Below are 15,204 nucleotides of genomic sequence, written 5' to 3'. Positions count from 1 at the left end.
GTAGCAAATTAAATATCCTACAATTTTTGTTCTTTAACATTTCCCTGAATTTTGCTTTTTACCCGACTTACGGGGGATTGAAGTTTCCGTAAATAGACATTCAGGACACTTTGGCCTTATTAAATCTTTTTAAACAAAAATCTCCCTTCTGAGGCCCTTAAGGACAAAATATTCCTCTTAGGTTTTTGTAGAAAATTAAATATCCTACAATTTTTGTTCTTTAACATTTCCCTGAATTTTGCTTTTTACCCAACTTACGGGGGATTGAAGTTTCTGTAAGTAGACATTCAGGACACTTTGCCCTTATTAAATCTTTTCAAGCAAAAATCTCCCTTTTGAGGCCCTTAAGAACAAAATACCCCTCTTAGGTTTTTGTAGCAAATTAAATATCCTACAATTTTTGTTCTTTAACATTTCCCTGAATTTAGCTTTTTACCCGACTTACGGGGGATTGAAGTTTCTGTAAGTAGACATTCAGGACACTTTGCCCTCATCAAATCTTTTTAAGCAAAAATCTCCCTTCTGAGGCCCTTGAGGACAAAATATCCCTGTTAGGCTTTTGTAGCAAATTAAATATCCTACAATTTTTGTTCTTTAACATTTCCCTGAATTTTGCTTTTTAGCCGACTTACGGGGGATTGAAGTTTCCGTAAATAGACATTCAGGACACTTTGGCCTTATTAAATCTTTTTAAACAAAAATCTCCCTTCTGAGGCCCTTAAGGACAAAATACCCCTCTTAGGCTTTTGTAGCAAATTAAATATCCTACAATTTTTGTTCTATAACATTTCCCTGAATTTTGCTTTTTACCCGACTTACGGGGGATTGAAGTTTCTGTGAGTAGACATTCAGGACACTTTGCCCTTATTAAATCTTTTTAAGCAAAAATCTCCCTTCTGAGGCCCTTAAGGACAAAATACCCCTCTTAGGTTTTTGTAGCAAATTAAATATCCTACAATTTTTGTTCTTTAACATTTCCCTGAATTTTGCTTTTTACCCGACTTACGGAGGATTGAAGGCTGGAAATTTTAAATTTCCCTCTAAAACGTTAAAAATTAGGTTAGGTTTTCAAAGTTTATGTAGTAAATTAAGGTTTTTAGTCAATTTTTATGATTGTTGCCTTTGATTTTTACAATTTCAGCTCAAAATGAGTCTGAAAACGTAAAATTTGCCTTTGAAACGTTGAAAATAACTCAGAAACTTAAATTTAGACTATCAAGTAAATTTTCAAAGTTTTTGACTATTATTTCCTTGTTGGTAGCCTTAAAATTTGACTTGAAAGTCAAAATTTAGAGTTTTAAGTCAACATTTCATGGTTTTTGTGAAGAATTTTTACATTTCCAGTTCAAAAAAATTGTGTGGAAGCTTTGAATTGCTTCTAAAACGTTGAAAATGACTCAGAAAGTTGTAATTAGACTATCAGGTCAATTTTCAAACTTTCTAACTATCATTATCTTGTTGCAAGCTGAAAAGCTGTCTTAGAAGCTAAAAATTTGGGTTTTTAGCCAAAAAGTGGTCTGGAAGCTTTGAAAATGCTTTTCAAAAGTTGAAAATTGCTTGACAAACTTGTTCTGAGACTATCAAGATGAATTATCAGTTTTCTGATCATTTCCACGTTAAAAAAGCGAAACAAACTCACTTGAATTTGCCTTATCATCGCATATTTTCACCTCCTTCAGGACGTTTTGACAAGAGACAGTTTAGTGCAATAAAAATGTCCAAACCAACAAACTTTGTGCCGAAAACTGTAATTTACGTCTCGTGAATGCAATTTTGTAAAAAAAACTGTAAAATTCACGCAAATCGTTCGCCAGAAGTGATCCAAACTGGATTCGACTGCTTTAGCTGCTGGTCTATTGCTGAGAAGTGGATCCGCAATGGATCTCACTACAGCCTACCGGTACAACCAAAATATGATGGAGTACTATACGTGTAAGTAATTTGTTATTACGTAGATCTTCGGTTCAATCATTCATTTGATCCCAAATAACTTGGTAGTTTGATGAATTTTGTATAGATTGTTATACACCAGTGGATAGCCCATGAAATGGGCTTTCCAATGGTATATAAATTTTTGTTGGTTAGTAACTTAGTACGGTTTCTACAGGGTGTCAAACTTGACTAACAATTTAACAAAATTTGACAATTACACTCATTCATTTAATCCTGATTAACTTTCTTATTTGGTACACTTTGTATATATTTTTATACATAAGTGGATAGCGAATAAAATGGGCTTTCCAATGGTATAAAACTTTGATTGGTTGGTCACTTAGTATGGCTTCTACAGACTGTCAAACTTGACTAACAATTTAACGAAATTTGACTTTTAGCTTTTTTATACACTCATTTACTTAATCCTAAATAACTTTTTTATTTGGTACACTTAGTATAAATTGTTATACATCAGTGGACAGCCAATGAAATGGGCTTTCCAATGGTATATAAATTTTTGTTGGTTGGTCACTTAGTATGGCTTCTACAGGGTGCCAAACTTGACTAACAATTTAACGAAATTTGACAATTACACTCATTCATTTAATCTTGATTAACTTTCTTATTTGGTACACTTTGTATATATTTTTATACATCAGTGGATAGCCAATGAAATGGGCTTTCCAACGGTATAAAAACTTTGATTAATTGGTAACTTAGTAAGTCTTCTACAGGGTGTCAAACTTGACTAACAATTTAACAAAATTTGACTTTTAGCTTTTTTATACACTCATTTATTTAATCATAAATAACTTTTTTATTTGGTACACTTAGTATATATTAAAATACATCAGTGGACAGCCAATGAAATGGGCTTTCCAACGCTATATACATTTTGATTGGTTGATCTTTTAGTATGGCAGCTACAGGGCGTCAAAATTGACTAACAATTTAACGAAATTTGACAATTACACTCATTCATTTAATCTTGATTAACTTTCTTATTTGGTACACTTTGTATATATTTTTATACATCAGTGGATAGCCAATGAAATGGGCTTTCCAATGGTATAAAAACTTTGATTGGTTGGTCACTTAGTATGGCTTCTACAGACTGTCAAACTTGACTAACAATTTAACGAAATTTAACTTTTAGCTTTTTATACACTCATTTACTTAATCCTAAATAACTTTTTTATTTGGTACACTTAGTATAAATTGTTATACATCAGAGGATATCCAATGAAATGGGCTTTCCAACAGTGTATACATTTTGATTGGTTGATCATTCAGTATGGCACCTACAGGGCGTCAAAATTGACTAACAATTTAACGAAATTTGACAATTACACTCATTCATTTAATCTTGATTAACTTTCTTATTTGGTACACTTTGTATATATTTTTATACATCAGTGGATAGCCAATGAAATGGGCTTTCCAATGGTATAAAAACTTTGATTGGTTGGTCACTTAGTATGGCTTCTACAGACTGTCAAACTTGACTAACAATTTAACGAAATTTGACTTTTAGCTTTTTTATACACTCATTTACTTAATCCTAAATAACTTTTTTATTTGGTACACTTAGTATAAATTGTTATACATCAGAGGATAGCCAATGAAATGGGCTTTCCAACGGTGTATACATTTTGATTGGTTGATTATTTAGTATGGCACCTACAGAGCGTCAAACTTGACTAACAATTTAACAAAATTTGACTTCTATCTTTTTTATATACTCATTCATTTGATCATGAATAACTTTCTTATTTGGTACACTTAGTATAAATTATTACGACAAAAAATTACCCCCGAAAGGTTCTAACCACCCATGCAAGTTGCGATATCTCTAACCGTTTTGGAAATATACAAGTTAATACTTAAAGTGTTTTGAGACAACCCTTAAGGCTACCAATATTCATTATTTGGTCGTATTACCCTAATACGAGGGTGCTAATAAAAATAAAAGCTCATCATAATCCACCAGTTCGCACCCCCTAAAAACAATCAGGGGCGTCCGTTTCCTTTGAAAACCCCCGAAAGTGTTTTAGATTAGACTGATAACCACCAGATAAGAATCATCGACATGTGTCGGTTAAGTGGCCTTATTTGAACGGGTGTATTCCGCCGATAAGTGGGATTATGTTTGTGTTGGGGTGTAATGTTTCCGCTTTATCTTATTCGGTGACAGGTGGTCAACTTGTCACTCAATCAATTTAATAAATCGCATAAATTCAATAATGCAATCCTCGTTTTCCTTAATCAAAAACTAGTTTTTGTATCTCCGCGCATTTTATTTCTTTTGGACCTGTGGCACAGTCTGAACTACCCTTCCAACAAAAATCATCCCTTTAGAACGTTTATAATGGGAGTTATGTCAATTTTGCAGTACAGTAACAAAACACTGTTGTCTGCTTTAAACCAACTCGGTAATCTTGACAGATACGTCAAAATGACACATAACCTAACTGACGGGAAAAACTTTAACCATTTCAAACAAAACTGTTGCACTTAAACTAACGTCGCTAGAGGGCGTTAAATCCAACAGTAACGCCACTGGCTATTAACCAAATCTGACCTACACAATAGACTGAGAATACCACATACATCAAAACGGCCAAAGAATGAACGGTGTCGTCGAAATTGACTTTTCCAAAGTCATAAATCGATTTCAATGGCCTTTTGATCTGTTAAAATCAGTCGAGCAGTAAAACGGCCGTATGAATGAAGTTGGATGGGTTTTTCAATGAGGTTCGCACGTTTGTATTTTACCTGACTGTACAGTCACTCTACAAAGAAACAAAAATTAATACAAACTCGTTGTAAAGCTCTTTTTATTAGCTATCCACTGATGTATAACAATTTATACAAAGTGTACCAAATAAGAAAGTTATTCAGGATTAACTGAATGAGTGTATAAAAAAGCTAAAAGTAAAATTTCTTATATATAAAAGTTTTTATACCGTTGGAAAGCCCATTTTATTGGCTATCCACTGATGTGTAAAAATATATACAAAGTGTACCAAATAAGATAGTTAATCAAGATTAATGAATGAGTGTAATTGTCAAATTTCGTTAAATTGTTAGTCAAGTTTGACGCCCTGTAGGTGCCATACTAAATGATGGACCAATCAAAATGTATACACCGTTGGAAAGCCCATTTCATTGGCTATCCACTGATGTATAACAATTTATACTAAGTGTACCAAATAAGAAAGTTATTCATGATCAAATGAATGAGTGTATAAAAAAGATAGAAGTCAAATTTTGTTAAATTGTTAGTCAAGTTTGACGCCCTGTAGAAGCCATTCTAAGTGACCAACCAATCAAAGTTTTTATACCGTTGGAAAGCCCATTTTATTGGCTATCCACTGATGTATAAAAATATGTACAAAGTGTACCAAATAAGAAAGTTAATCAAGATTAAATGAATGAGTGTAATTGTCAAATTTCGTTAAATTGTTAGTCAAGTTTGACGCCCTGTAGGTGCCATACTAAATGATGGACCAATCAAAATGTATACACCGTTGGAAAGCCCATTTCATTGGCTATCCACTGATGTATAACAATTTATACTAAGTGTACCAAATAAGAAAGTTATTCATGATCAAATGAATGAGTGTATAAAAAAGATAGAAGTCAAATTTTGTTAAATTGTTAGTCAAGTTTGACGCACTGTAGAAGCCATTCTAAGTGACCAACCAATCAAAGTTTTTATACCGTTGGAAAGTCCATTTTATTGGCTATCCAATGATGTATAAAAATATATACAAAGTGTACCAAATAAGAAAGTTAATCAAGATTAAATGAATGAGTGTAATTGACAAATTTCGTTAAATTGTTAGTCAAGTTTGACGCCCTGTAGGTGCCATACCAAATGATCAACCAATCAAAATGTATACACCGTTGGAAAGCCCATTTCATTGGCTACCCACTGATGTATAACAATTTATACTAAGTGTACCAAATAAGAAAGTTATTCATGATCAAATGAATGAGTGTATAAAAAAGATAGAAATCAAATTTTGTTAAATTGTTAGTCAAGTTTGACGCACTGTAGAAGCCATTCTAAGTGACCAACCAATCAAAGTTTTTATACCGTTTAGAAGCCCATTTTATTGGCTATCCACTGATGTATAAAAATATATACAAAGTGTACCAAATAAGAAAGTTAATCAAGATTAAATGAATGAGTGTAATTGACAAATTTCGTTAAATTGTTAGTCAAGTTTGACGCCCTGTAGGTGCCATACCAAATGATCAACCAATCAAAATGTATACACCGTTGGAAAGCCCATTTCATTGGCTACCCACTGATGTATAACAATTTATACTAAGTGTACCAAATAAGAAAGTTATTCATGATCAAATGAATGAGTGTATAAAAAAGATAGAAATCAAATTTTGTTAAATTGTTAGTCAAGTTTGACGCACTGTAGAAGCCATTCTAAGTGACCAACCAATCAAAGTTTTTATACCGTTTAGAAGCCCATTTTATTGGCTATCCACTGATGTATAAAAATATATACAAAGTGTACCAAATAAGAAAGTTAATCAGGATTAAATGAATGAGTGTAATTGTCAAATTTCGTTAAATTGTTAGTCAAGTTTGACGCCCTGTAGGTGCCATACTAAATGATGGACCAATCAAAATGTATACACCGTTGGAAAGCCCATTTCATTGGCTATCCACTGATGTATAACAATTTATACTAAGTGTACCAAATAAGAAAGTTATTCATGATCAAATGAATGAGTGTATAAAAAAGATAGAAGTCAAATTTTGTTAAATTGTTAGTCAAGTTTGACGCCCTGTAGAAGCCATTCTAAGTGACCAACCAATCAAAGTTTTTATACCGTTGGAAAGCCCATTTTATTGGCTATCCACTGATGTATAAAAATATGTACAAAGTGTACCAAATAAGAAAGTTAATCAAGATTAAATGAATGAGTGTAATTGTCAAATTTCGTTAAATTGTTAGTCAAGTTTGACGCCCTGTAGGTGCCATACTAAATGATGGACCAATCAAAATGTATACACCGTTGGAAAGCCCATTTCATTGGCTATCCACTGATGTATAACAATTTATACTAAGTGTACCAAATAAGAAAGTTATTCATGATCAAATGAATGAGTGTATAAAAAAGATAGAAGTCAAATTTTGTTAAATTGTTAGTCAAGTTTGACGCACTGTAGAAGCCATTCTAAGTGACCAACCAATCAAAGTTTTTATACCGTTGGAAAGTCCATTTTATTGGCTATCCAATGATGTATAAAAATATATACAAAGTGTACCAAATAAGAAAGTTAATCAAGATTAAATGAATGAGTGTAATTGACAAATTTCGTTAAATTGTTAGTCAAGTTTGACGCCCTGTAGGTGCCATACCAAATGATCAACCAATCAAAATGTATACACCGTTGGAAAGCCCATTTCATTGGCTACCCACTGATGTATAACAATTTATACTAAGTGTACCAAATAAGAAAGTTATTCATGATCAAATGAATGAGTGTATAAAAAAGATAGAAATCAAATTTTGTTAAATTGTTAGTCAAGTTTGACGCACTGTAGAAGCCATTCTAAGTGACCAACCAATCAAAGTTTTTATACCGTTTAGAAGCCCATTTTATTGGCTATCCACTGATGTATAAAAATATATACAAAGTGTACCAAATAAGAAAGTTAATCAGGATTAAATGAATGAGTGTAATTGTCAAATTTCGTTAAATTGTTAGTCAAGTTTGACGCCCTGTAGGTGCCATACTAAATGATCAACCAATCGAAATGAATACACCGTTGGAAAGCCCATTTCATTGGCTATTCACTGATGTATAACAATTTATACTAAGTGTACCAAATAAGAAAGTTATTCATGATCAAATGAATGAGTGTATAAAAAAGATAAAAGTCAAATTTTGTTAAATTGTTAGTCAAGTTTGACGCCCTGTAGAAGCCATTCTAAGTGACCAACCAATCAAAGTTTTTATACCGTTGGAAAGCCCATTTTATTGGCTATCCACTGATGTATAAAAATATGTACAAAGTGTACCAAATAAGAAAGTTAATCAAGATTAAATGAATGAGTGTAATTGTCAAATTTCGTTAAATTGTTAGTCAAGTTTGACGCCCTGTAGGTGCCATACTAAATGATCAACCAATCAAAATGTATACACCGTTGGAAAGCCCATTTCATTGGCTATCCACTGATGTATAACAATTTATACTAAGTGTACCAAATAAGAAAGTTATTCATGATCAAATGAATGAGTGTATAAAAAAGATAGAAGTCAAATTTGGTTAAATTGTTAGTCAAGTTTGACGCCCTGTAGAAGCCATTCTAAGTGACCAACCAATCAAAGTTTTTATACCGTTGGAAAGCCCATTTTATTGGCTATCCACTGATGTATAAAAATATGTACAAAGTGTACCAAATAAGAAAGTTAATCAAGATTAAATGAATGAGTGTAATTGTCAAATTTCGTTAAATTGTTAGTCAAGTTTGACGCCCTGTAGGTGCCATACCAAATGATCAACCAATCAAAATGTATACACCGTTGGAAAGCCCATTTCATTGGCTATCCACTGATGTATAACAATTTATACTAAGTGTACCAAATAAGAAAGTTATTCATGATCAAATGAATGAGTGTATAAAAAAGATAGAAGTCAAATTTGGTTAAATTGTTAGTCAAGTTTGACGCCCTGTAGAAGCCATTCTAAGTGACCAACCAATCAAAGTTTTTATACCGTTGGAAAGCCTATTTTATTGGCTATCCAATGATGTATAAAAATATATACAAAGTGTACCAAATAAGAAAGTTATTCAGGATTAAATAAATGAGTGTAATTGTCGAATTTTGTTAAATTGTTATTCAAGTTTGACGCCCTGTAGGTGCCATACTAAATGATCAACCAATCAAAATGTATACACCGTTGGAAAGCCCATTTCATTGGCTATCCACTGATGTATAACAATTTATACTAAGTGTACCAAATAAGAAAGTTATTCATGATCAAATGAATGAGTGTATAAAAAAGATAGAAGTCAAATTTGGTTAAATTGTTAGTCAAGTTTGACGCCCTGTAGAAGCCATTCTAAGTGACCAACCAATCAAAGTTTTTATACCGTTGGAAAGCCTATTTTATTGGCTATCCAATGATGTATAAAAATATATACAAAGTGTACCAAATAAGAAAGTTAATCAGGATTAAATAAATGAGTGTAATTGTCGAATTTTGTTAAATTGTTATTCAAGTTTGACGCCCTGTAGGTGCCATACTAAATGATCAACCAATCAAAATGTATACACCGTTGGAAAGCCCATTTCATTGGCTATCCACTGATGTATAACAATTTATACTAAGTGTACCAAATAAGAAAGTTATTCATGATCAAATGAATGAGTGTATAAAAAAGATAGAAGTCAAATTTGGTTAAATTGTTAGTCAAGTTTGACGCCCTGTAGAAGCCATTCTAAGTGACCAACCAATCAAAGTTTTTATATCGTTGGAAAGCCCATTTTATTGGCTATCCAATGATGTATAAAAATATATACAAAGTGTACCAAATAAGAAAGTTAATCAGGATTAAATAAATGAGTGTAATTGTCGAATTTTGTTAAATTGTTATTCAAGTTTGACGCCCTGTAGGTGCCATACTAAATGATCAACCAATCAAAATGTATACACCGTTGGAAAGCCCATTTCATTGGCTGTCCACTGATGTATAACAATTTATACTAAGTGTACCAAATAAGAAAGTTATTCATGATCAAATGAATGAGTGTATAAAAAAGATAGAAGTCAAATTTTGTTAAATTGTTAGTCAAGTTTGACGCCCTTTAGAAGCCATTCTAAGTGACCAACCAATCAAAGTTTTTATACCGTTGGAAAGCCCATTTTATTGGCTATCCACTGATGTATAAAAATATGTACAAAGTGTACCAAATAAGAAAGTTAATCAAGATTAAATGAATGAGTGTAATTGTCAAATTTCGTTAAATTGTTAGTCAAGTTTGACGCCCTGTAGGTGCCATACTAAATGATCAACCAATCAAAATGTATACACCGTTGGAAAGCCCATTTCATTGGCTGTCCACTGATGTATAACAATTTATACTAAGTGTACCAAATAAGAAAGTTATTTATGATCAAATGAATGAGTGTATAAAAAAGGTAGAAGTCAAATTTTGTTAAATTGTTAGTCAAGTTTGACGCCCTGTAGAAGCCATTCTAAGTGACCAACCAATCAAAGTTTTTATACCGTTGGAAAGCCCATTTTATTAGCTATCCACTGATGTACAACAATCTATACAAAGTGTACCAAATAAGAAAGTTAATCAGGATTAAATAAATGAGTGAACTTGTCAATTTTTGTTAAATTGTTAGTCAAATTTGACGCCCTGTAGGTGCCATACTAAATGATCAACCAATCAAAATGTATACACCGTTGGAAAGCCCATTTCATTGGCTATTCACTGATGTATAACAATTTATACTAAGTGTACCAAATAAGAAAGTTATTCATGATCAAATGAATGAGTGTATAAAAAAGCTAAAATCCAAATTTTGTCTTAAGGGTTGTCTCAAAACACTTTAAGTATTAACTTGGATATTTCCAAAACGGTTAGAGATATCGCAACTTGCATTGGTGGTTATAGAACCTTTCAGGGGTAATTTTTTGTCGAGAATACGTTTTTGGTGTAAAATCCTGGGTTTTGGAGTGAATTTTAGTCATAATTTATTGGATGGAAGCAGTTTGATCAAAATCTGCCAATTAGGGAGTGTAATGACTCTGTAGAGAGAGAATTAAATTGAATTAGCCACGGAAATCTCAAATAATTAGCCAATCTGGGATCTCCCTAATTGGGCTGACCGCAACCTGCGATACCGTACTAAGCACAATGGCTGAATGATAAATGGAAAACCCTTTTTCCACGATTTCCCAACCCTTTAGACGTCCATTAGAGCCGTTTTTTTTTTAGTAAACGTAACCCAAAAAATTTCTTATTTAGTTGCCCAACACGTTACAGAATGTCAATTTAAGTGCGAATGACGTCATTTTAATTTTGTTTGATTTCTGGTGTATTTGCAGTTAACTAGTGAAATCTTTTCTGGGAAGTTGTACTGGAAATTGTACATTTTCAAATACTCTTAGTACTAATGTCAGTGAAACTGAAAATCCGTTATTTTTTGTACTAAAAACTGTTTATTGGTTAAGTATTCAGCATCAAATAAGTCCAGGAAAAGGAGATTATCCGTATTAAACCGATTAGCCGATGCCTCGTGTGTGTATGTTTTGCAGTAAAAAGACAAAAATTTGAATAAAAATACCATAAAACAGATAATTGCACTCATGTCCGGTAATCGATTACCGGGCTGGATTTGTGGTAATTTAGTTTTTAATTCAGATTAATCCACTTCTTTGCTTAAAAACGAGTTACGAAAATAAGTGAAAATCTAAGACAACAGTATTGATTCTCCATCCCTGCAAAATCGTTCTTACCCTTCGCAAAAGGGCCCATAAAAAGCCACTAAAACTCAGGATGCTTGGATTGTTATTTTTTTCGGAAGTCGCTTTATCACATGCCGCCAAACGACGGTCCCGTTGACAGGTCACGTGACCACCACGTGACTCCTTTTTCAACGGTGGAGGGGGGGGAATGATTTGCGGTTGAAAACAGTTTCTTCATCCGCACTTTTAATTAGCAAAAATTGCTTTTTAATTATTATTCGTAGTTTTGCAAAGAAAGTAGCCACATCCGCTATTATTTCTGTTTACCTTTCACATTTCTGTGCGTATTTATATACATATCCGTTTTGTGACGGTTTTTATTGGTTTGGAAGTAGGTAAAACTTGTATTGTCGTTCGTATATTACGCAAAAATAGCCGTAACCTAAATGATCTGAGACCGTATAAAAACTGTATTTATCATTTTACAAGGTTCCATTAAAATCGAATTTAAACGTAATGATACACGGGCTTTTAAATTAACTTTTATAGTGTCGCAATTTGTTTGAAAATACCTGGTGCATATAGGGGAAAATCAAACTCAATTGCGGTGACGTCACTGCCCAACCCCCCCAACTGTCATCACAAGACATTGTATTAGTAATCTGCTACGTGAAAATAAAACTCTCACTCTAGTTTGTCTTCTTAAGACTTCCAGAGCAAACTTTGACAGTTTTGACATATATGACAGTTGTCAAGTAATGCTAAAACACCATCTAGACGTGACACAGGACTTGGTACGTCACAATTGTCAAAGCACAAAGGCGTAAAACATATTCTGCGCATTGTAGGGCAAGTTCATTGATTTCTCAGGCAAATTTGCGCAGTTTAGACGTTACTGACAATTGTCAAGAGGTTTTAGAACACGTGACAGAACTGACAGGTGTCAAATTAATAGTAATAAACGTATACAAAATGTGATTGGGCATTGAAATAGTATACAACCTGAATAAATACTTTGACTTGATAAGCTTTTCCTCGGTTCAGAATATGTTCTATAGCTCTATGGGCGTTATTTTGACAGTTGTGTCATACCAGTATAAGTAATAGGGTCCTGTGACAACTGTCAATTACGTCAAAACTATCAAGTTTTGCATTCAAAACCTTGAACAATCAAAATAGAGTCAGTTTACTTGCCTTATGGCGAACTGAAATGTTTTATAGTTTTATGGGCGTTATTTTGACAGTTGTGTCATACCAGTATAATTAATAGGGTCCTAGAGTCCTGTGACAACTGTCAATTACGTCAAAACTATCAAGTTTTGCATTCAAAACCTTGAACAATCAAAACAGGGTCAGTTTACTTGCCTTATGGGGAACAGAATATGTTTTATAGTTTTATGACCGTTATTTTGACATTTGTGACGTACCAGTCTAATTCATAGGGTCGTAAAGTCCTGTGACAACTGTCAATTACGTCAAAACTATCAAGTTTTGCACTCAAAATCTTGAAGAATCAAAATAGAGTCAGTTTACTTGCCTTATGGCGAACAGAATATGTTTTATAGTTTTATGGCCGTTATTTTGACAGTTGTGTCATACCAGTCTAATCAATAGAGTCCTAGGGTCCTGTGACAACTGTCAATTACGTCAAAACTATCAAGTTTTGCATTCAAAACCTTGAACAATCAAAACAGGGTCAGTTTACTTGCCTTATGGTGAACAGAATATGTTTTATAGTTTTATGACCGTTATTTTGACAGTTGTGTCATACCAGTCTAATTAATAGGGTCCTAGGATCCTGTGACAACTGTCAATTACTTCAAAACTATCAAGTTTTGCATTCAAAACCTTGAACAATCAAAACAGTGTCAGTTTACTTGCCTTATGGCGAACAGAAAATGTTTTATAGTTTTATGACCGTTATTTTGACAGTTGTGTCATACCAGTCTAATTAATAAGGTCCTAGAGTCCTGTGACAACTGTCAATTACGTCAAAACTATCAAGTTTTGCACTGAAAACCTTGAACAATCAAAACAGGGTCAGTTTACTTGCCTTATGGTGAACAGAATATGTTTTATAGTTTTATGGCCGTTATTTTGACAGTTGTGTCATACCAGTCTAATTAATAGGGTCCTAGAGTCCTATGACAACTGTCAATTACGTCAAAACTATCAAGTTTTGCACTCAAAACCTTGAACAATCAAAACAGGGTCAGTTTACTTGCCTTATGGCGAACAGAATATGTTTTATAGTTTTATGGTCGTTATTTTGACATTTGTGACGTACCAGTCTAATTAATAGGGTCCTAGAGTCCTGTGACAACTGCCAATTACATCAAAACTATCAAGTTTTGCACTCAAAATCTTGAAGAATCAAAATAGAGTCAGTTTACTTGCCTTATGGTGAACAGAATATGTTTTATAGTTTTATAGCCGTTATTTTGACATTTAGACGTTACTGACACCTGTCAAGGTATATTAGAACACGTGATAGGACTGACAGGTGTCAAATTAGTAGCAATAAATATTAAAAGAGTGATTTGGGTTGGAAAAATAGCATACAATCTGAATAAACACTTTTTGACTCGATACGTTACTCGTTTTGACGTATTTGACAAATGTGGCAGACTGCAAAGTAAACTTTGACAGTTTTGTCGTAAATGACAGTTGTCACACGACACTAGGACACTATCTACTACATTGTGTTGTCAGAAATATCAAAGTAATTGTCATAAAACTCTAAAACAGGTTCTTTCTCTAATAATGCATTTAAACTAACTTGACTCATCCGAAGCAAACTTTAATAGTTTTGACGCATTTGACATTTGACATTTTAGTAAATTTTTGACAGTTGTGACGTATATGACAGTTGCCGAGTGATATTTGAACAATATTTGCACAAACAGTCATGGGACAAGTGTCAAATTAATCGTAATATAAACCTACTAGGCTTAAAAACAACATGTGACTTATTACAGTTTTGACATATTTGACAACTCTTAATGTCTGTCAAATGCTTGCAGAGTTATTTCAAAAATTAAAAAATACTCTAAAATTATTATAAAGTAGTCAAAAGCTTCTGAAAACATCCCCAAAAAGACAATTTATAAATTCTTCAAAAATCTTTTCCAAAACCAAGAATTGGCAACGTACTCTATTATTCAGCCCTCTATAAACGTGGCAACAGCGCCAAATCAATTTGGTTTCCTCATAAATAAGGCTGCTTGCTTAGGGTTTGACATTATAGTGACGTCATAGCAATTTTATTTGAATTTTGGTATACATCTTGGTAAAAGCTGTGTCGACTAAACTAACGTCACGTTAATACACTAAAACCCTCATTAGATTGCAATTTGGACACTCGTAAGCTGAATTAATTAGCACCGAAAAAAATCCTAACCTATTCAGTTTACGTGCATTCTGATCTGACGAAAAAGACGGGCATTATTCCAATGAAATTCATTTCCCTGCGCCTGAAACCAGCACACCAAATGCGTGTTACTACACTGTCCGGGCAAGATTTACATGAATCGCCCCTTTAAATTCAATTTTCCGTACTTTAAGCCTGATTTAGTGCCCATAGAACTTGTCGCAATTAGCGTTTAAGGCCGGACCATGAATTACTTTGGCGTATACCGAATGCATATCAAGTTTTGTTTACGTCTGGTTTACAGGCGAATTGAAAACTAAGAAATGTTTTGTTTTTTCTAGTTAAAAAAAGTTAAGCAATTTTTGTACATCCCTTGATTCAAACTGAAATTACTCACTTATTTGGTACACACTGTATCTAGTTTTATCTGTCATTGA

General features: G+C 33.1%; 1 protein-coding gene across 7 annotated transcripts in view; it reads left to right on the top strand.

Moving 5' to 3' along the window:
* sv (paired box protein shaven) overlaps positions 1-15,204 on the top strand; it is a 215,024-nt gene that overhangs the window by 127,445 nt on the left and 72,375 nt on the right. For 2 of the 7 annotated variants that reach the window (XM_081987660.1, XM_081987662.1), the window contains exon 2: positions 1,680-1,932. The exons of the other annotated variants lie outside the window; for them this stretch is intronic. In XM_081987660.1, the coding sequence (XP_081843786.1) occupies positions 1,878-1,932 (55 nt within the window). In that variant the 5' untranslated portion in view covers positions 1,680-1,877. The remainder of the gene's footprint in view (positions 1-1,679; positions 1,933-15,204) is intronic. 7 annotated transcript variants of the gene reach the window in all.

Source organism: Ips typographus, linkage group LG10 (genome assembly GCF_016097725.1).
Source record: "Ips typographus isolate SLU linkage group LG10, UJ_Ityp_2.0, whole genome shotgun sequence".
NCBI classification, from domain to species: Eukaryota; Metazoa; Arthropoda; class Insecta; order Coleoptera; family Curculionidae; genus Ips; species Ips typographus.
The sequence above is the reverse complement of the archived record's forward strand: the minus strand, read 5'-3'. Positions and strand labels throughout refer to the sequence as shown.